At 44.9% G+C, this 23891-nt stretch overlaps 1 protein-coding gene across 3 annotated transcripts in view; it reads right to left on the minus strand.

The window, feature by feature from the left end:
* Positions 1–23891, minus strand: part of LOC117600789 (uncharacterized) — a 35918-nt gene that overhangs the window by 1339 nt on the left and 10688 nt on the right. The window contains exon 3 of one of the 3 annotated variants that reach the window (XM_034316692.2): positions 663–1947. The exons of 1 other annotated variant lie outside the window; for it this stretch is intronic. In XM_034316692.2, the coding sequence (XP_034172583.1) occupies positions 1898–1947 (50 nt within the window). In that variant the 3' untranslated portion in view covers positions 663–1897. One more of the 3 variants, XM_034316684.2, reaches the window with a different exon arrangement.

A 23891-nucleotide genomic window follows, 5' to 3' on the forward strand; every position in this document is an offset into this window, starting at 1 on the left:
GAAAACCGAAACTATCCAATATACTCGCTGTGAAAGATCCTTGTAAAATCTATGGAAATAAATATTTCTTTCGGATAAACGATAAAACCAGACGCTTCTCCGGAAGGTCGTTAAGTATCGTTGACTTTGATGTAGCCTCGGTTTCGTACGCTCGGTCTTTTCTTTTTTTCGTTGCGCGCGAGTAAAATCGAACGGATGGCGGAGAACCCGCGCGAACAACTCTTGCTTTCAAAGAGCACAGGGGAACCAAACACAGAGTCGCGGTAAGCGGGCACAGGGCAGGCGCACAGGCCACATACAGGCCGTGGCTGGGTCAACAGTAACGCCGTTGGCACTCCCCAACAGTGCCAGTGCTTCTCTGTGTGTACGTCGCAGTAGATGTATGATGCGAAGCGGTGGGGAGACCCACTGACCCAGTTCGCTGAGAACATGACGCAGCCGCGACTCACTCCCTCTCATTATATCTTTCTCTCTCTCTCTCCCTCCCCTCCCTCGCGCCCCTTCACCGTCTCGCACCCTCTACGATCCACCTCGCGCATCCCACCCTCCGCAACCTATCTTTTATCTCTCTCTCAGACCCTGCCCTTACCTCTTTACGTGTTCCGTCACCCTAAACGTGTGCGTACTTTTTTTTTTTTCTTTTTTCCTCTTCCTCCCTTCTACTCCCTGCTCTTTCTCAACCGTATCTTTCTCTTTCTTGCCTTACCCTTGCTCTCTCTCTTTTTTTCTCTCCGTGCCTCACACGTATCGTCTTTACTCTCTCTCTTTCTTCCTCTAATAAAAATGAACAACGTATACTTCTTTCTCTAACGCTACCTCTCTCTTTCTCTCTCCACTCCCCTGTAGCTTTGCTTATACACTTGGAGCGTAATTGTCACGCTCTTTTCCGTCCAAGTAACCATGCTCGCCTGCCGTAATAGCGCATACATTTACGTACGCTCCTACCTATATGTATATGCAAGTGCACACGCATGCACGCACGCGCATAACGTGTCATCGATGAATGCACGCGGCAACTACATATTGTAAGCGTGTTGTCGCCATCGTCGTTGTCGTCGCATCCAGTGCACCAGGTTTAGAGGTTAGGTGGCATATCGTATAACTACCATGGATTTTTCCAAAAATTTCCCTTATTTTCAGCAATGAACTGCGTATCAATGAACTGTGTTCGAATCGTGATCAATGATTTTATGTAAATTAAATAATTCCGAGAAAATAACTATGGAACTGTATTTAGAAATTCGAAGAAGGGTTAAAACTTCTTTCATAACCGTGCTCGTTTCTACTGCAACAAATATATTCCAGCCACGAATTCCCGATTCGAACACAATGTTGCGCGTATCACTGATCTTACGTAACCACTTAAAATACGCCATATTCACATTTGTATGCTTAATTATACAAAACTGTAAAAGCAAGGAAAAAAAAAAATGAAGAAGCGTGGTACAGATTGCGTTTGGATTAAACGAAACATACTGCGCGAAAGAGGGGAAAAAAGAAAGGCGAAAGAAAAATTGTATGTAGCAGCTAAAGAGACGTTGCTCGCAGACGAATGTTAATCACAAAATTTAGCGAGAAAGTTTGCTTTGTTAATCAGCACTGTTTGGTAAAAAAAGTAAGCCAAATATTGGAAACAAGAACCGCTCAATTTCCTACTGAAACCTTCTTTCCACATCGACCCATTTACGCAACAAGTGAGTAGATCCAGAGCCACCCCAGGGACCAGACAGACAGGGCATTCGTCTAATGCTTAGGGCACTTTCACTTTGAATTTTTTGATAATAATTTTATAACTTTACGAGAAGAATTACGATAAAAAGAATTTTCATCGATTTTTGCCCCCCTAGTTCTTTAAATTCTATGGGGGTAGCTCTGAGGAGAAGCTGTTAAAAACGGCCTACTTCCTTCTATATCGTTGAAACGCAGGTGCACACGTTTTGTTCCCATCTAAAGCAAATCGGAAACCAATGAGTACCTGTGCGATTTTATTATCTACAAATGAATAGAGGTGGAACCCGTGTGTATTTCGTTGCGCGTCACATTCAATCGCTATCACGTAGCGACGATAAATAAAAATAAAAATAAAGGATCAAACGAAAGGGAAAAGGGCCGTGCTTCGGGTATCCGAAAGGGCGGAAGAAGCAACGAAAGAAAGTGAAAGCTGTGACCCAGAAACTCTGGAAATGTAAATGGCGCACACCGATACGTTCGGGAATGATAAATCATTATACCAAAGGTTCTACAGTTTCGACACTCTATTAGGCAGTGATTTCATTAGAATGTTGACTCTCTCTAATTTCATAGAGACAAAAATGATCTAGCAATAATACATTTTATCATATAACATGCTTCTATAATAAAAATAAAAATCGTAGAAACAATTAATAAATTAATCGTCAAAGTGTTAATTAAATAATGGTAAAATTAAGGCAGTTAAATCTAGAATTCCTAAATGGATAGATCGCTCGATCAAATGAAAACTTTTAATCGATCGATGTCCAATATCGATACATTCGTTGTATCTTGCTTCACCTAGTATATTTGCTCCATCGATAATACACAAGAAACTTGTTCGATAGTGGAGAAGAACACGATAACGACAGTCGCAACGACAAGGTTGTAAAAGTGCGAGTCCTTTACCCGTATGGGTTGAAATGATGTGACCATTATCGGCATTAAGCTATTCTGGGTCAATTAGCATCACGCTGATCCTTTAAGCGCTCGTAGGCGATTACCAGAGACTATCGCAAGTAATATGCTTCATCCCATAATATAATCAATGAATAATACATTACTATACTATTTCATATATTTGAACAAATGAAACTTGTGTAACCACGGAATCCTGTTTGCGTTATACGGAACGATTTCCTTCTTCTCTACGTGTTTCGCAAAAAATGCGGAAACAACATCGCGTTTCTTCCTCGAACGCACGAAGAAAAACAGACAATCGTAAATGCAGAAATATACATGCAGCAATTCGGAGTATACCAAGTATCGTGGCAGTATACTAAAAGTATAGAGCTCTATTTTTAGGGCACATGATTATCCTGGTAAATGTATTCAGGACAGAAATGGAAGCAATCTTCCCCAGGTTTCGATCGAAGATGATCGTTAACACGCTGAATACCGTGGGGGTCACCAGTGTGATAAGGGAAGAAAATTGTAGCAAGAAAGTAGGGGAAGGTAAAGTAACTCCGATAATAGTAGTAACAAGAGGAGATTTGGTATCTTCGTTATGTATTGGGAAGCACAATACTTGGACGAGTTGACTATTATAACATAACGTATCATACTACGTACGTCCGTTTGCATTGCGGCACCTAACGCGTTAATAAAGAATATTAAGGCCAACTTTGATCCATCGTCGAAAAAGAAAGAAAAAGAAAAAAAAAAGAAAAATCTACCTATATCGTCATCTAGCGTGCGATTACTATCTCGGTGTTAGCTATGCAGGTATGGTATCTGTAACTCGTAATATTCGACGCAAAGAATATGAGACTGGTGTGATCTTTCTCTCTCTTTCTTGTTAGTGTGATGTATCTCTCTTTCTCCTTTTGCTCTCTCTCTCTCTCTCTTGCTCGACGAGCAACGTGTCTCGGTGTGTGAAGTGTGCCAAGGACCGCCCCACTCTGCAATCCCATTTTCGAAACTAAAAGTAAAATCTAACTCATTGTGCTGTTACACACATACACACACCCAGAGATATACACAGATCGAGACTCTGTTACCGTAATATATATTTTTGTCATTTCATCGGAACTGTCAAATTCATTTAGAACGAAGTGGACGCAATAACAAAGGGCAACCCTGCTGGAAATTTCTACCGACGCATGGAAGTACGTTTAGTTAGAAATTTCAGCCTCTCCGAAAGTAGGGTTAATATTCTCAATTTATTTTTCAAACGATCGTCTATGGATATTCCATGGATGATCGCTAGAGGGATTTCGCGAATTGTCATTCCGTTGGTGTCCGGGCGATCAGGAAAAGAGAAAAGTAAGGATGATCGTCGAAGAGAGAGAAAACGAGATACTGTTTCATCCACGAAACGCGAACTGCCGTTTTGCAGGCCAGTTCGCACGTCCTTGACACACTTACCCACATGGGATATCGCGAGACCACGTGTAACTGTGTGTGCATTAACGTGCATGCGCGCATGTGTCTACAAGTACACGCGATCCTGTGCAAATGCATGCTTGTCTCGTCTGTCGTCGTGTTACGACGCATTACACACACACACGATACTAAGAGGGATAGATCCGTGTACGCATAGGACACACGTTGGCGACGAAGATGCGAAGATCGCGCGTGCGCGTATTTCAGCGTGCAAATCCATCGTTCTATGGCAAAAAGTACGCGTAGACCAGTTTCAGTGTAGAAGTGCAAGGATGTATGAGCATGCATCCGTGTGCGGCCATGTATATACCTCAGACGACCCTCTCGTTGCTCGTCGTCTCCCATTTTTATTACCTTGCAACTGGGACACACGATGGAATTCGAAATGGACCTTATGCCACGAACGCGTGTCGCGACCGATGAATTTGATTTCAAATTTCAGAATTCCATATCGTTTCAACTTTCAAGAGAAATCAGACCTATTGTAATTTAGTTAATTGTAATCTTTGGGTAATAAATGAAATGGAAAAAATAATTCTTGTCAAACTTTTTTTCTTGCAGCAAGATTCAATTGCTCCTTTCTAGAAAGCAACAGAAATTGCAAGGGCAAACCTAAACTACCTGTGCGAAGCAGAGTTTATGCTCCTTGAAGAGTTATAGAGAGGAGGTCGCTTTCTCCCCAGGGGATCCGGCCCATAAATTAAGGGTAAATGTAAATATTTGGGAAATACTGTCGAGAATTATTGCGTGCAATTCGCAACGGGAGTCCCCAGTGACCCAGTGCCCCGATGACAATATCGTGTCCGCAAGGGGGTGTTTGCCAGTTTTCTCTTTTAGATGGAGCCTAGGGGTTCGTAAAAGTTTCGTTTCGGTATCTTTGGGAGAAAGGCGAAACGGCAGTAAAGACGACGTTTCTGACCCGTTCCTCTTCCGACACCTTCGAAAATTCAGGTGGAACTTATCCGTGAAGAATAGTCGGGAGCAAAACAGCTACCGTCGATGGTGGTCGAAAGTATCAGAGAATTTCAAACACCTAACGTTCCAGGGTGCAACATTATTTTTTATCAAATCCAACGCGACGAGTAAATATCTGACGACGATACATACTTTTAAAACGGTCTCGCAAGTTATCGAATGGAAACAGTTTGCGAGCGGCGACAATAGATTAGAGCTATTATTACCGTCGTTTCTGTTATTGTTATTGTAACAAGTGCTATTCGTTAATTGTTCCATAACAGCCACGAATTCTTTCGCTTTGAATCTAACGATCCTTGACTTAGCAAATTATAATTAAAATAAAATTTGAAATTCAATTCTACAGACATGTGAATCATGTCGCGGGTATGAGTCAACGTTACAAGGCAAAGGATTAAGGGAACGATGAAACGATGATACTTCGTTGCCGGTAAGCGAAGTATCTTTGATGACCAATCGAGATTTAAGCTGTTTTGCATGACTGTCTTCTTAATGAGAAACGTGGATAGGGGAGCACACGTGCAGAGGAGACAAGCCTCGCAAAGGTAGTCAAGTCTCGAGCCTCCGTAAAATGTGAAAGTTCGCGTTCGAGCGATAGACTGCATTCATTGCCGTTTATTACGAATCATATTTATGTATTTAGTCCAATGCAAGTTTGGTGCGAGCTACCGTGTTGTATGCAATGTATGTATCTGTTCGCAACATCGGCCATTTGATCGTGTACCTTGAGTGGCGCGCACCCACCCCACCTTGTTCCTTTTTTTTTTCTCTCTTCTCTTTTTATCAGCGATCACGATTAAGAAAAGCCAAGGACGAGTTCGACCTTGACCGAAAAATCTCGCGATACGATTAAAAATTTGCGATCCACGCGGAACGAGCGTGCCATTACGGCGAAAGTAAGTCATCGCGTAGCTATAAATCAATGACGAACGTTTCACCTTCGCAGATAACTGAAATTAGGAAATCCAAACAGAATTTCTGAATCATTCGAGTAGAAATTCGATAAAAAAAATGCAACGAGTCAAATTGGATACGAAGGGATAAATCATCGAAAACTATTAATAATCGGCCTGTCCGCGAAGCGTTACGTTTTACTACTTCGCCAGTGGATCTGCCATAGGAGGAGCTCGAACAGGATCACTGCTCAAGGTTGAAAAGCGAATCGGGTACACGAGAGCAGCTCTTCGAGAGGTAAGGCCAATAATAATGATCGGCGACTGTAATGACCGGCAATTTCCTGGAGAAACATTTCTGTCCGAGCCAGACGCGGCGAGGTAAACGAGCAAGAACGCGATGTCTCTCATAGCAGAGAAACATGAAATATGATAAACCTTCCGCAATGTCACGAACGGACATTGATTAATCTTTGATTTTCACGAATTCTCGCACGATACACTTGTAGAACGCATCTGGAGCTTAACGTTACTGACCCTCGAGAGAGGGAGAGAGAGAGAAAGATTCCGGAAGAGGAAGTATTTGAACGACAGAAGGCCTCGAAATGTCTGATCGGTGATTTTCGAAGGACAATTTAGGTTAACGCGCTGCGATGAGTCAAATGCATTATAATATTACCTATGTCGGTATGCCGCGGATGTATTCGGTTAACCTTCCTGCTAGAATTTCCTTATACGGTTACGAGCGACAAGGTCGGTAAGAAAATTTTTGAAAAAAACGGCCTGATCTTCGGGAAAATTAGAGAAACCGAGGAGGAGCAACAGGCGGAGGTATTTGCCTGGTAGTCGCGTAAACGCATCGACGAGTGCCAATTCCGCGAGCACTCGACCACGGCTAGACGCGGCTCCTCCTCGTGTTTGTCCGCACCTACCCGCGTATTTATATCGCGTGTAAGACGGTACATTAGACGCAATAGTAATCTCGCGAGTCGGTTCAAGAGCCGCGAACACCACGTGAATGGGCGAAAGTTGTTGCCTTCTCTTTTCCGTCCTCCGCGATCGCTCAGTTTCCTCTTTGTCCCTCTGCTCGAGCCAGCTTCGACTCGTCACGCGCGAAAAGTGGCTCATCCGCTTTTACTTTCCACGACAGCTTTCGTTGGCAATGGTACTAGTTACGGTTGTTACGTTAAGCGGTTACGAGAGAGAGAAACAACCGTTTCTTGTACGAAGGCATAACCGAGCTAAAGTAAGCCGAACTCTCTTTCTCGCGCTACTTTTCATCCGCACATCTCGTCCTCTCACTTTCGTTCATTCGCCTACGTAATACAGTTGGAATCGGTTTCTCTCTCTCCTTTTTTCTTGCCATTCGTGTCGTGGTCAATTTTCTTTAGTCAAAGTCCGTGAATAATTTTGCTGCTGGTTTCTTTCGTTACGTAGTCGCGTCCGTCGTACGAGACTAGAGGCGCCACGAGATATCACCAATTCGATTTCAATGGTTTTCAAAATTTCTCAAACTCTCGCGAAATTCGTTCGCGAACGACGGGAATAATTTCTCTATCCAGGTCAAGTTGAAGAGTTCGAACTGTCGAGGAAGGACAGTGGCCAGTATGCGGTCACCCGTGTCATTGTTGCTCGTTATTTTTAGCGCGTTGGGGAGAACGTTTTTACCCTGTGTTATTATTACTACCAACGTCGTCGTCGTCGTCGTCGGAGTATCGGCTGAAGAATGGGCCGATAATGAATCGAACGACACCGCGATGATCCTTTGGATCACAGAAGGCTCCGTTCTCCAGTCGCCCCAAAGATAAGCCTTCGGACAATTTAAAAAAAAAATCTTCAGCTTCGAAGGGGTTAATTTACACCCTCTTCGGATTCTCAAATGGAATCCTGAGAAATGTGTCCCGAGCCCCTGGTCAATTAGGGTATACGAATAAACGGAGAACTGTTGGAGAAGGGAAGAACAACACGACGACGCCTTGAATCTTTCCCCGGCATAATTGTACGTTTAATAAGCGCTTTATCAAAGGCGATAATACGGCCGATAACGGTATGTAGGTCAGTTTGATACGAGTGACCTGATTCCTGGCTGGCACCGCCGCGTTGCCAACGCTTCTAGATCCGCATGCGTGCCACCAACATAGTACAATTTTATATGTGTACTTATAAAGCATAATTCTAAGCTCTCGCGTATCCACGTGCATGGCCACCCACCTACACCGACGCGATATCGTTTCTAATCCAACTTACACACACCTGGATCTGCGTCTTTGTTGTTGGAGAGAAAACGCCGCGCCGCGCCGCGCCGAGCCGAGCCGAGCCGGCCAACAAGGTGTCCGAGGTGATTGCGTGTAAACACGCACGCAACTCTACTTTTAACCCGGCATTTTTATTCCTGTGTATCAGCTGAACGATTCGACACGCGACTACTTAAAATTGGTACAAGCTTTGAACTTGTTACCATAGCTCGCTCTTCTAACAGACGGATCGTCGAAATTATTATTTTTTCTTTTTTCTTTTTTTCTTTACGACCATAATTTACTGTCGCGCAACGAATCGTTTTATCGGTTCGCACTCGAAACGTACGGCTTCGCGAGAACGCGCGCCGGCAACTAAACTGCGGATGTTCATGCAAATACTACATATTTTTTTATATAATATTTCCTGTCTTAACCCCTTTAGCGTGTTTCTATGTTTCTTGATTTATGTAATCTTTCTAATTTCATATTCCTATTCGTAATTCAACGACAGTCTACGTTGGATATATGACCGAAAAAAGTTGTTAAAATTTAATTACATAAAGATTCTATCTGGCTGTTATCGGTAAGTTTTGCTCAATTTTTCTAAATAGGTCAACATTTATGCTCAAAGTCGCGAACGAAATTTAAATATTATATTTCATGTTTTTCCACCGCATCATATGCATTTCCATTGCAATATTTCCTTTTTACACTGGTGCCATGTGATGCAACGTTTTGTAAATTTAACGCTGCAATTACGATGCCACAAGTGACTTTGCTTGTACGAGCACCTTGTTTATTCGCAATGATAAGGAAACAACCGTGTGCAATATTTCCGGGAAATGGTGGATTTTTTTTGGAACTCATGGTTATTTCAGTTCGAAAAATCAATGGTTTTTTAATCGATTCGTAAGTATATCTTTTCAAGATTCCCTTCCGTCAAAGAATTAAAATTTTCCGCAAGCGTCGTTAACTGTTTATCAAATATTACCGTCCATTACATAATTACCCCTATCTTATTTTCATTTTTTTTTCATAGTTTTACCTTACGATAAGCAAGCGCGACGCTTTCGTCATGCACCGAGACACAAAGTGCAGCTCGCCAACCAGAATTAATTCGCTTGACCCATTTACCCGATGCACTTGGACCACCTTGTACTACCGGTATCGATGTGTGTTAAAAGTGTGCCCACGTGCGCGCGACCCGTCTCTTCTTACTTTCTTCTTCATCCGGCAATGCGCACCTTTCACAGAAATCCAACTTCCTTTTTCTACCTAACAAGAAACGTCGATTGAACGTTTGTCCGTATTAGAGACGATAATACGACGTGACATCGTAGGAAATACGAAGAGGAAGTTGATAACCAAGTGTTCCTTAGCTACTAGCCCCTAACCCCACGTCATTTAACCGAATCAACGACAGAGTATTTAACCCTTTCGCTCCGAAGCGGTTCGAGTAAAATACTTTCAGATGGAATTTTGTAAAAAAGAAAATCAACACGTGAAGTAAACCTACTACCTGGTATTCGAAGACGTACATATACGTCCGAGTAAAGAGGGATGTGGAAATGCGTGTAGTACAGTAATAGTCTATATCGAACGACAAGAGCGGAGATAGATAGACAGAAGAGAGGAGAGAAGAGAGAGAGAGAGAGCTCTCGTAGCGGCGCGCTCGTGCTCCTGCAACAACGTCGCTCTCTCGGTTCTCTCATTGACCTAGTTACCCAGTACACTTGACCGCACTCCGCGTCCCTCCCTCCACCCCACGCCACATCCCTGCTTCAACATCGCCGTCCTGCCCCTACTCTCTACCCTTCGGAGTGGCGCGGCGCGCCGCCTCTGCTCGCGGACAACTAAGCTTCTCCCCTCCCCTTCTATCTTCGCCGTCGCCGTCACCGACGCCGTCACCATCGCGTCCGCGTCGTCGTCGTCGACGACGCCGTGTCTCAGCCTTGCCCCTACTCAAAAGGTTCACTTCGTCGTCGTCGTCGTCTTTATTTCTTTTAACCTTTCATACCTTTTTCGATTACCGTTAGCACCCCCGAGTTAATACCGCCGTTTCCAATTAAAAGGGTTGATGATAAAAATCCTAATATTTTCCCTCCCTACACGCTCTAGCATCGGACTAGGTTCCATTGAAAAAATCTCCTTTTGAACAGGTAGGGTCGAAACGTAGATTCTGGACCGCGGAGCAGGTTTTATTCACCTCTTCTTTTTCTAAAGAGAAGGCATTGAGTCGAGCACCTTCGTCCAACAGCCAGAGGCGGATCCGAAAAGTTTTAACGATGATACGCGTAGATTGCAGGTATTCCGAGAAAATTGCCTGGGATCGCTATAAATATCGCGGCGGTGCGATGAGTCAAACCGCTTGGGGAGAAAAGCGTGAAGACCATGGGTGATGCAAGGGAAACGGCAACCCATTAATTCCATTTCTTAGCCGTGAAGATTTCTACACTGCAATGCGATGTACGCGACAAATGGTCCTGGTACACTTGGGTGCAACGTAGACTAGTTTCTTCCTAGGTTCTCCCTAGATTTACCAAAAATCAAACTCTCCGCTGCCTATACTTATACGTTGCACCGGAGTGCAATTGTACGACCGACTACTTCGTACCGGTTTTCTTCGCGTTCAAAAGAACCGATCGCGTATTACGCGCTGGGAAAAACATTTTTAAAGCTCGCACCGGCAACTGTATGGTTACTAGACTGGAATTCCGCTCGTGCAGGGAACGCGGTTGGCTCTTACCGTCCAATTAATGCACGTCGAATGGTAAGAAGAGTGCATAACTCGCAACCCCCCTTGGAAACGAGTGAATCCGCTCGTAAAGGTAAATTATTGTACATCGAGCGTACAACAGACGAGGCCGCTTTCCTTGTAACTTTCGAACGAAAGTGCTCGATTTTTGGTCGATAATCATCGATTCAACGCTTCAAACGAGCCACGGGTTATCTCTGAATCAGACAAGCCAGACCGAATGCACATCGGGTTTAACGTAGTCTTCGAATCTGAAGAACATCTCGGACAACTCATTTGCTTGATTGTTTTGTAATGAGGGGGGTAAATGACGGGGTAAAAAAAAAAAAAGAAGCGGATACCTGTTCGCTGAAACGTACAAGCAAAACATCGATATTGCACGATATCGATCAGATAAGACGCTCGATAGCCCCGTATCCTTGCAACGATATTTTCGTTATTATCCGAGATTATCCGAACGCGAGGCTTCGGGGAAACGGCTTAACGATCAATTCGAAAACAAATCTTTTTTATCGTTTTTCTCTTTTGTTACACAATCGTGTGTTGTACTCGATGTAGATGCGTACGAGTAAATTTCCAAAATTAAACTAAAGATAGCCGTTAATTATCATTGGACCGAGTTCTTATAGAAACTAGGTCAAAAAATTCGAATCTTCTGAAACGCTGATTTCTCCACGTTTATTTAACTAAACTGGCGCAACGGATCAAAGTTAATTCGGGATTAAGAAAATTCCGCCTTCTTCTGTTGTTACCTTGTACGAATAGTCTAATATTAATTCGGAAAGCGATAAGTAAACAAAGGGTTAAATCGGAGTCATCTTTCGCGGCGGATACTGTTCGTTCTACGTCAGCGCCTCTCTGCAACGAGTTCTCGATCGTATCGGATCCGATCGATCGATCACCGATCGCGAGAGCAGGTAGCACAGAGGCCGCAGACCGACAGCGAGCAGTAGTAAGCAGTATACCGCGAGTAGTTTGCTGCCTCGACGTTGCACCGGTGCAGCCTTGAGCCTATTCCACGCACGAAAGCCCCCGCCGCACGCCTGGCTGCACGCTGCACTTCACGTTCAGACCCCAGACTGACTAAGCTGACTCGAAAAAACCGCGCCAACCGCGTCTATCCGCGACAATATCGGTGGCTGATGGTAAATTTACTTTTCCCGCAACCCTTTCCTTCCCTTTTTCCCTCTTACATCTTCCATCCTTATCTATTTCTGTACGATCATTCATGGATTATTCGAAACTCGTCATCCGTGAAGCGACAATGTCCTCGAGATTGAGCGCGGAATTAAAAAAAAACACTACGAGTGTTTACGATCGTTTTCACGTAACCAGGTTTACGGTAAAAATCGCTCGAAGATAACTGCATAAACGCAAAGTGCATCTTTCGTTCGGATTTCGTCGAACAGCCGTGAAAATCGTAAGGAATGTTCTTTTTTCGGGGGGGAGGGGGTGGATGGGTGGGAAAGAAAACATGCAACGGGGGCGTGTAGGCATCATTATTGGTGGATGGTCGATAAAGTTAGAGCGAGAGATGGACAGTGTGTAAACTTGCTCCCGATTTAGAGCCGAGCCCTTTTTACACGAAGCCAAGTAGGCCATGCGCGAAGGATGATGACGGCGTGGAAAAATATAACATTTTACGAACATGCAAGCGTCGTCGTGGTATCGCTTGCATCGGTCTTGCGTACACCACAACCGGCGAATCAATACTAGAAAATCACACGGCGGTGCTTCTAAAAAGAGACTGCTGATCGCAGAGCCATTCACGATCGAACGAATACGATGACCGAAAATAACCGCTGCGGTCTAACTTGGAAATCGTTTTGCCAACGTAGAAAACCGTGTGACAATGATATTCCTTTTACCCTTTTATACAATTAATTATACTATCGTAATCAAAGGAAAAACGATCATCGAGTTCCGTGAATCGAAGATTTCTAAATCCTTGACAATTAACCGATAACGAACTTCCTCCGTGATGTGTGACAATGCCGTATGTTAGGCGTGAAAAAAAAAAAAAGGATGGAGGAAAAAGGTTGGCTGGTGACCGGGTGTTAAGTGGAATGATCCATCGCGATCCAACTCGGTCAGACGCGAGGCATGCACGAGCGAGTTGTAAAGCAACAGTGTAGAGTAGCGAGGGCGACGATTTCGCAAAAATTAATCGCGGCCATAAATTTATCACGTTCCTATCGTGAGAATCGCGGTGTTCCTCGGGCCGCGTACCTGTGGCTTGCGATGTAAAAGCGGAATCTAGGTCGATATAAATAGGCTGACACACCACGGAATAACAGGTAGCCTTAAACGCCGCATTACCGCCGCGAAATATATTCACAAGAAAGACGCAGCTCTGACGCACAAGAGAGTCCCTTTTCTCCCTCGAACCTTCCGAGCTTGCGAAACAAGCCAGCCAAGACGCTAACGAAGAGCGATCCGCTTCAAAACGCGGCAGCTTTGACGCAAGCTCTGATTCTTCGTATTTTTTTTTTCGTCTTCTTTTTCTGTTCTGTATGCACGCACAACGAGCACACGTACCATAAGAGTTTGTCGGAGCAACGCGTTTCGCTCCGTTGCGCTCATCCGCAGTCGGCGGAGTACGGGAGCAACGAGAAGACGAAGACGAAGACGAAGAAGAAGAAGCAAGAAAAAACTCCCACCGCTTATGGTCCGCGTTGTCCCAATTCTGCCGAGCACCAAAGAACTTCCCCTCTCGAGTGGAATGAAAAGAAAGGAAGGGAAAATTACGGTACGTCCGCGCGTAAATAGTAGCCTGCCTCTTGGGTGTCGCAGCTTTATCCCTTGATAGTTCTACGCTCGGCTCTGAACATGTTTTCTTCTTTAACGCAGAAAGAAACGAATTGTATTTCTAACAGACAAGTGGGCTGTACTTGGAAACTTTTGTAATTGTTCGCGTAGGTGTGAAAAGTAATTAGGATTCCTCGACATTCCTGGAAGAATATCAAAAGGGTGTAAAGAAGAAATCGGCTGTTTGTCGATGGACGAGTTCTCTAACACGTGTAAGAATATTCAACGCACCGACACGACACACAATGTAGCTGAGACAACGCGTTTCGCTTCGGTGCACTTAGCTTTACCTTTACCTTTGTGTCGTTTTTCTCTTCCTCCGTGCCCCCGTCTGGCCGGCACGGCCCGGCCCGGCCCGGCCCGGCGGCAGGACAAAAAGGCGAACAGCATAAAACCCCCCTAACAGCGGCGTAGTCGCTATCCGTATATATCGCCACTGTCCCAATTCCGTCGAGGTATTGTGTCATTCGATTTTACTTCGGCGCACACGAGCCGTCAGACCGGCCCGCCGGCCGACCAGCACCGTTCTCGCTTTCGCGTATTTTATGCGGGGCATTAATGCATGGAAACGATGATACGCGAACGACACATATGCATTATGGACGTTCGTTTACATTTGCAACGTTTACTTGGCCCGGGAATCCTGCACAGCCAGCTTCGCAGCCCGTGGCTCGTCGCCATCGCAGAGGGCTGGCTCGCAGATAATTTATAGGCAGCGATAGGTTTCGAATCGTTCTAAATATACGTATGTGGCAAGAATCGATAGAAAATGAAATCCAAGTGCTTTGGTTAGATGTACGAGACGAGTTGCGTGCGTTTGGATGGTTTCGTAGACGAGGACTTGCGAGAAAGTTGGTAGAGCGCGCGAGCCACCTGGCGGCGATCGAAGAAACTAACCGGCGTTGAAATTGAAAATAGTTGGTAACGTTCAATATCTTGTGCCTAATACGCTCGGAGTGATTCTGAATAGGATGAAAGAATTTCGAACGATGTTGGAACGGTTTCGCAAGAATCTGCACGAGAAAAGGGGAACACGCATCTGATATAGAACAAGAGGCGTGGGTGTTGGCGCTGGCGAAGTAAGTTATTGATCGTTTAACCGCGCTTCCCGCGAGATTGGCCTAAAAGTTCGACGAGCTTTCGCTGGATCGGCAAGGGAAACGGTAGCTAGTATGTATCTAGAAGGAGTAGCCGGCGGTATCTGGCTGGTTCGCGTATCTCTGCGGTGTATCTCGAGTTTCTCGCGAGGCGGGCGTAGGTCGTTCCGTGTGTAAGCTCCATAAAGGCGTCACGCTCTGTAAGCAGAGCCCTCCTTGATCCAAATTCCACGCCGGGGTTGGAGGTTGAGCGATTCAATCTGACTTTAATGTTCGCAACTGGACAAAGCTGTTGCTATTGCCATTGCCCGTTGCCCGTTGCCGGTACGCGTTGAACTGTGAACCGCTTTCACCGTTTTATTTTTCTCCGTTCCCGAACCGATTAACAAAGAGAATTTTTCGCGTAACCGAGTCAAGCTGACACGACTCGGCGGAGGGAAGGAGGCTATGTTGCAAGCACCGAGTGAAATATTTCATGTGCTTCGAGCCACGTGTTTTTCGAAGAAACCCGTCCCCGTTTCTCGCTCGAATCGATTTAGAACGGCAACTTTTATTCCGAAGAAAATTCTTCCACGCGTATAGACGTATCTTCTTTGCGCCTGATCGACTCGAATCTTAATCGATCCCGGGGATTTGTAAGAGGTCAGGGAAGGAAGGAGGCATGGAAGCAGGAATAATATTTTTTTTTTTGCAAAGCGATTTCGGTGCTCGGTCACGAGAGAGGCGTAGAAGGCACGGCCAGGTAAAACACGGCTCTCTCGTCTCGTCTCGTTTCGTTTCGTTTCGTTTCGTTTCGGCTCGTCACGGACCGGTGCCCTGCTAGCTTTGCCCTTGACACAGTTCTCCCCGCGAGAGGAGCGCTCTTGCTGTTACAAACTCAGGTCCGTGGTGGACCGAGGGCGCCTCCGTCTGTAATCGCGCGCGCTACCGCGTCCCATCCAACGCTTTCAGCAGACACACCGACGCTCATTTTTACCCTGTGTTCGCGCAAGTTCGCAATCTTGCACACACAACCCTGGTTTCGCTATGCAACGCACGAATATGACCAATCGAAACGCGCAAACAGATTTACCGGGCCCCGGGAAGCAACCTTACGAAATAAGCCTAACTACATAAATGTTTCGTCCACGCTCCGTTCGATATTCCCTTCTCCGATGAATTTCACATATCCTCGAAAAAATTCGAAATACGTCAGTTTGTTTCTTCGAACTGTACAATTCTTTATATAAACGTGATGCATCGACGTCGAGGATGAAATCTTCTCGATTATTAAGTTCGTTTAAACGACACGGTGTTTTTGTATCGCGGCATCCGACTTAACTGTTATTTTATCCGCTTTCGATTTATACATAGAAAGGTATGCCTATAAATACGTGCTACCTACGCGTATCTTGCCAATAAACTTTTATAACGATACTAAAAACTAAGACTTCGATAGTTGATCTATTTTCCAGCGTCAACAGGGTCAAAGGAAAATCATGAATTTCATAAGGACGATTTACAATGTTAAGAGAGCAGAGAATGAACACGCATCGTGAGAACAATGGTCCATGCGTAGTTCGAAATGCTTATTAGATGCGTAGACAATGTGGAGCAGCGAATTTATTCCACGCAGTCGGCTGCATAGAACCGTGCAAGACTCGCAACATTTACCTCGACAAACGACCACTTTATTGTCCCCTACTAAAACTACGACACGATATTTAATACAACACGTATGTCTATCTAGAGTTCAGAGAATCGCTTTTCCACCAGAGCACCGTAATTTTCTAATAAGTAAGAATTCAAAAGAACAATGTATACAATTAAGTACCTTTCATTAGCGCAGCCTATTTGAATTTCATTTCAATTGATTAGCCAATAATTGCTGGCTCGAGAAATATGTAATGGCAGAGGTGCATCGTGCCCGACACGCTTTACGCGTCAACACCTGCATACGAACTGCACGCCGAGTTGCAAGGGAGCAATTTCCAATTAACCTATTCGAAACGAGGGCCTTATTAGAGCATCCCAATTATTACAACTGGTAGACTACTATTTTCTACTTTGCTTACAAACGTGATAAGACGCACCGTGTGCGTCATTTCTAGCCTAATCTAGTCTAGTCTACTGTGTCATCCCTCTCTAACGCGTTAAACGAGCTACCTTACATCGAAATTGATCTAATTTATAATAGATAAATTAGCCTGATCGCGCAAACAAGCGACGAACCACTGTAGAACGGTAGTTGCGATTCAGGTAGTAAGAGTGGCCGGTGGCACGCGTGTGGAACAACAAGTCGCGAAATTATTCAGGACAGGTAGAGTAACGTGTAATGGCTACGTCGTGAGCAGTATTTCCCATCGGTAGATAAGTACATTCAAGGTCAGCCGCAGTGCAGCAGACCGTTTCAACGTTATACACGCTTTCCCCGTGGTGGTTCTTTATCGAGTGTTCCACTCGATAATCGTCCGGCCGCGGATGGCACAATACAAATTGGCGAACGATGCGCAGACACGTCGTTTAATTAAATTTCAAATGTACATCATTAAAGATTCTTACGCGTCGATGATTAACGTCGGAGACGAAAATGTCGTGGTATCAAGAGTGGTGATTTTCACGGTGTTACAAGTGGTATCAGAGGAAAATGTGGTTGCGGCTGGTCGAGCCGCAAGAATGGAGCACGATTTGCTCAATGGCTCGACGATAAGCCATCACCGTCGGCTATTTACGCGAGCTATCGCGTCACGGATCGACTCTTATTTCTGTCGTTGAACGATGTCGGCTCGTGATGGCGAAAAAAAAGGTCCTTACAGGGTGGATACACCTAGTTATCAAGCCGAGAGAAAAACGTTGATCGTTCGCCACCGATCATATTTCTACTTGTCCCGTTTCCTATTTCTAAACACGTCGCGAAACAAAGGATCATCGTACCGTCTATACGAGATATTAATAATTCGTCTTTACGATCGGTAAATAGGTATCTCTTCGCTGATTACACGGTTTAAAAGGCTATTCATTTAGTAATGTCAGCCTGTTATTCGAATGGTAAAACAGCTTTGGTACAAATAAAATGATATTCCATGCGTGTTGACGTTCTCCGATCGTTCGAACAATTATCCTAAAAGTTTTCCCTTAAACAGTCTGTACGTAAGTGGAAGCGTATTTCGTGGAATGGTAAGTAGAAAGTTTAACCGGATGAAAAGTTTGCCGACATAAATATATTATCGAGTGTACGGTTAGAGGCGAGGAGGTAGAAACACGTGGCACCCGCGAGTGACCTATTTCCAGGTAGCGTAACTTTTGAAAAAAAAAAGAAAAAACGATTCCAAGCTACCGTGATCTTGCAATGAAACATTTTTGCAATGTTCACATTTCCACGCTCGAGTAATAATCTTTCTGCCGGTAACCAGAGCTAACTCGTAGGAAGGCTTGACCTAACCGTGTCACGATTTAAAGGTCAGCCTCTTTCCACGTACCAGCATCTACCATCGTCTATCTATGTTTTCGACTAATAACAGCCTGCAAAAACAGTTTTTCTTTTTTTTTTTTTGCACGACTTGTTTCTGCGAACGTGCATCAACAATGCATCATCAATCCTCGCGTCTCCCATTGACAGAGATCGCGCGCGTACGTTGATGGAAGAACACCGAAACGATTATAAACACGTTTCTTGGATATGTTTATCCGCGCGATCATTTATTTGCACTGCAGTAAATCGAATTTCGCGAACAAGCAAATTTCAACAACCGGAGGTCCTGCATCAAGGGAAGAAGTCGAGAAAGGAAGGAAGGAAGGAAGGAAGGAAGGAAGGAAGGAAGAAGCGATGGAATGAGGTCGTGTCAAAAGTGGGCCAGGTTTACTCGGTAACTATGTCACCACTATTGATCTGTCATCCACCCACAACCTTCCTACCGCACCACTTATCGTCGACCGTACAGTCCAGGCGGAGCAAACTGTTGCAATAGTTTATTTTCACTTCCTATCCGTGCTTTCCAGTATTAATCTATTCCCGTACAGAATTATAATTTACACGCTAGCTAAACGACGGATTGAAAAAAGAAACGTAACTGAACGGAAGGTGAAACCTGGCACGGCTTTAACGCTCTGACAACCTGTGTCAATTTTGTAACTTTTCTAAATAGATATTCAAAAAAATTATACAACGCTCTAAGGCGTTAGCGTGACGAAATTCGCAGAGTTAACTTGTATAATTATCGACCGTCTGTTTCGGCAAAATTCAGAGAAAGTTATACAGATGATACGACGTTCTAAGAGTAATAGCTCTAAAGAGATACGAACCGAGTTATTTAGACCCCTCACGGTTAGATCTACTGTTAACGTGTCTATTGGGGTACGTGAGATTGTCCGTTATTGGTCAATGGGTCTTCTTCGTTTCCTGCTTGCGCAACGGGCTTTAGGACCCGATTTCACTGGCTCGAATTTGAAACGAAGTTAGGACAGCTTCTTCGGTAATACCGAGCAGGGGACTACGAAACACTCGCTCGACTGCCTAACAACTATATGCCCTCTAACTCTTACCTAGTTTCTTAATTGTAGTACAACTCTCGAGCTTTTTTTCGTCTTTGCTGATCGCCCGCACTCCGAGAATCTAAGGAATGTACAATGAACGCGACCGGGCCCACGAAAATGTAAAAATATTTAAAATAATCGCGTATGAAATATATATTTCATTGTAGACTCTCTATTGTATAAGATTCTTATATCTCTGTTTTTCCAACGACGATCAAAGTCCCTGTACCGAGCTAAAGATAGCGACGAACGGAGGAGGAGCGCGGTGGAAAGCGTAGCGTGCAATAAAACACGCTCGGTCTGTCGTAGGTGTGATTTCTTTTTTGCAGCGTGCATGAGTCGCGCGAAGCAGCGTTTTCCATGACATAAGTGTTCCAGTTTACGTATCGCGTCCTCAAGACGAGGCTCGCCTTGCTCGTTTGAGGCAGGTCGGCAACGTTAGCGGCGGCCAAAGCTGCATATCGCGCCGCGTAAGCTGCACACGTCGCCTTCGGATCCCGTCCTCTCGATAAGACGCGCCGTGACCGACGTTTCTCGGTGACGAGAATTCAACGAGAGGGAACATGGCGAAACAGGTTTCGTCCAGCGAAGAAATCGAAAGTCATCCGGGCCTTGTGTTCTCAAAAGAATAAGAAAAAAAAAAAAAAAAGAAAAAACAAAAAAAACTTTCGAGAAGTAAAGGTACGTTTTCACGTGGCAATAAACCGGGAGAAATAGAGTCAGGTGCACCCTTGCCAAAAATTCGAATTTTTAATTCCAAATGGTACTGTACCCTAAGAAAGTCTCGATAATCGTTTACAGTCGATTTCAACAGATAAAGGATCAAAGAGGATCCTGATCCCGTTGCTTCTCTGCCTAAGTAGGTACGTCCACGTCAATTGTCTCGTGAAGCGATCTCGTTAAAACTAGGCACGGTGTTAAGTGGACGTTATTTTTAGATCAGACGTTCGACTCGAACGTTCGGATAATTGAGTGGCAGCGGTGATTTCTGTGCCGCAATTTGCATAGCTTCGCCTCCCGTTCGACTCGGCTCCGTTTCGTTCGCGTGTTCCCCGCGAAAAGAAGTTCGCGCCGAAAGTGGCCTGATTCCTTTTTTCCCCGACGCGGCGCGGCAGCGCGGCGGCCCTCGAAAAGTAAAAGAAAAAGGTATGCGAATCCACTTGCGTCAGAGAACCCAGCGATTATGACGTTACGGCTACACCTGATCGATAACGCTCCGAAGGAGAAACAAGATCCAGAGCTTCACCTGTTCGATGAGCCTTTACTTTTCTTTCGACATCGTTTATTACGGTACTTTCACTAGAAGGAATTTTCATGGGAACCTGTTATCAATTTTATGAGCGACGATCACGCGTGAACCAAGTTCGCTGGGAGTACTTCCTCTATTCGCCGCTAGAGGGATCCTACACGGTAAGTTTCTCGCAAGTGCTCACCCAACGATTCGTCCAAACTGTATTATTGATAATTGAAAATAAAATAAAAGAGAATGTAAAGCATTTGGAGTTTTGATTTTTCCTCGCATCGAAGGAGGCGCACGCGTGACTACGCTCGACAGTCCCGGAGGCGAAAACGAGACGGAAAGAGAAACGGTACCGAGAGAGAAAAGGCAGCCCGGGCACTCAGCTTTCGTTTTCACCCAGCCTACTTGTTAATCCGGTGAGTCAATAGTTGTATAACACTGGAACTACGTTGCGTAAGTCGGCGTTGGTTTCCCTCGCGACCTACTTGCCCACTAAACTAGACACACATTCTTATCCACCGGTAATCCGTCTCTCCCTGACCGTTTCTAGCCTTCTCCGCTTTTGCTATGCTCGCCAACCGTTTCCTACAGTTCTCTTCTGGCTAGCTATCGATTCCTCCGACTCGATCGATCCTTCCTCGAAGGGACGCAACCTGTCGCTGTTACGACACAAAACGCCCTTCTTGCGTTTCCACGCGCGAAACTAATAACGAAACGAATACCCTGCTTCAAAAATTTCTAATTTCTCTAATTTCTTATTATCGTCGCGATAACATACGGCGGGAGATACGATGATACTACGCGATGGTAATCTGAATTTCATTCAGACCATGACCCAGGGTAAGAGCGAAAAATTATCAACGGCTTCCATACGTGGAGGCGCATGCTATATCGGTGCTGTGTTGCGTACACCTTCAAGGACCAACCGACCGATCGACGGTGATCGACGTAAAAATTCGACTTCAAGGCGGGAGAGTAGCAGCCGAGGAGATTTCACGACACTCTGAATCTTCGACGTGGTTTCTCGATATTGCCCGACCTTGGGCCCGATTGCTTCGATCCATTTTGGAGATATGTACATATCGCACGCCTCCGATTGCCGCAAACGGATCGCGAAATTATCTTACTCCGTAAAAAGGATTTCAAACGAAAAACGAGAGGAAACGTTTTTATCAAAGGCCCTGGATTTACGTTGCAAACCGATAAATAATAGAAACGTTCGAAAGAATCGTTCTCGATCTTCGGAACCGATTCCACCGTGCTATCTATCTTAAGCTCGCATTTAAATATAGCAAGCCGGTGTTCCATAGTCAATCGTCGTCGTCTCCGGCTTTGAAAAATCACGAAGTCACGAAATCGATGTGGCAAAATAGGGTCATCGTCGACCAGCAATCTAATCGACTAGGATAGGTATGCGATAAAACGCACCGGGTCTGATTGAATTTTATGAAAGCCAAATCAATGGTTCTTTCTATTTTTGCGAAACATGTATGAACCCCTTAAGTTATTAAATATAAAACCATTAATCGTGGAAATGCAAGCGATCGAACGTAAGGTATGGGAAGAGAAAGAGAAAAATTCGCGAAAGGACTGGCGCGAGTCTGCAACAAGTGACTTATTAACGCCGGTATTGAGATTAAGTTTATTCAGCAACGAGTATGCCATGACACACTAACCAAGTGGTCGAGACCCACTTAAGCTACCGGGTGACCTCCATCGAAATGGAATGGATGGGGTGATAGTGCGTGGTGTATTTTAAGCGTGGTATACGCAACGCTCACGGAAAGCGTCCCGACGCGAGGCCGTCCGCGTGTGTGTCCTTCGATTTTCAAACGGGAAGACCATTAATTGCCTGTACACCGACGCTGATTCGCGTTCGGACCTTCGTTCCGTCGCGAACACGCTCGTCTTTTCCACGCGGAATTTCCAAACGCATCCTTATTATTTTCTTGGCGAACCCGGTTCAATTGAAAAATTACGAGCGACTCGGGGAGAAATTCGAGGAAGATGTGGCGAAAGAAGAGGTCCTCTTAGAAGACAATGAGATTTTTACGAGCACAGATTACAGCCGGAGGAGTTTCACTTTCGGCCAACGCGAAATTCGTTTAAGCCGAAAATTGGCCGGTCAGCGTGGTCGCCGCGCGCCGTGGATCTTTGGAACGAGAAAGTGCCGATAGTTTCGCTATTTGAAAGCCCGAGGTTATTACGATAAATTTCTGTTTTACGTAACCGTCTGGGAAGTCACGTATTGTCAAATATATGCTGAACCTCGGGCCCGGGGTTCAAGTCAAACGTAACGAGCGCGAAAGTTGTGCCGTTTCTTAAGATAATGCGACTACCTCTATTACATTATGAGATCTCTCTTACCGTTTTTTCTTTTCCTATTTTCATCACACAGATGTTTAATCTTTGTCTGGAGATTAGAATCGTTGCAGAATACGTATCTCTATCTTGCATATTATATTCAATCTATTGTTCTCATTTGAAAACACCTCGTCCATAAATCAAACCGACAGCAACTTTCGTCAAACGTAGAAAACCTCGATACGATAAATATAAATTATTATCGCCGTTATTAAAGCCGAAAACCGTCGTGTCCGCCAGTTAATTTACTTAACCGGTCAATAAAAACGGATCGGTATGCGAGTGAAACTGATCGTTTCACAATCGAACGCAATTGCCTCGCGATTCGATTCACCGAAAGAAACTCAAAAGAAGGGAAAAAAAAAAAAGAGAGAAGAATTATTCGAAAGCAAGAGTACATACCTGTTTCCCACCCGTCTCATCTCGTTTGATGGAAAGAGAAAAATTTTCAAAGAAAAAAAAATAAATCGTTTCGAATCCTTAGATAGAGCGTGGGCAAGTGTACGTGTGTTTGTGTGTCGCGAGGCACATTAGCTAACCAGGTACGTATACATTTCTTACGCAAACTAGCGAAAGTAGGCGGGTGCGAGAGCCGCTCGGCAACGGAGAGACCGACCAACCAACCAACCAGTCGGATAGCCAGCCACACACGTAGCAGACCGGGGCAAAAGATACGTGAGAACGCGTGTGTACGTTTTCGAGCAGCTCGGGTTGGGAAAAAGGGTTGCGAAAGGCTGCCGAAAGCGCCTCCTTCGCGCCGAAAGCGAGAGCGGAGAAGCCTGGCCCGGAGTCACGAAACGGGCTGCCGGAGACATATCTGGGGCCCGTACGTTCCCAACAGGCCTTAATTAACACGTGCTCGGCTACGTGAGTTATTTATAACGTTCGCGATCG

The sequence above is a fragment of the Osmia lignaria genome, chromosome 9 (assembly GCF_051020975.1).
Source record: "Osmia lignaria lignaria isolate PbOS001 chromosome 9, iyOsmLign1, whole genome shotgun sequence".
Taxonomy (NCBI): Eukaryota; Metazoa; Arthropoda; class Insecta; order Hymenoptera; family Megachilidae; genus Osmia; species Osmia lignaria.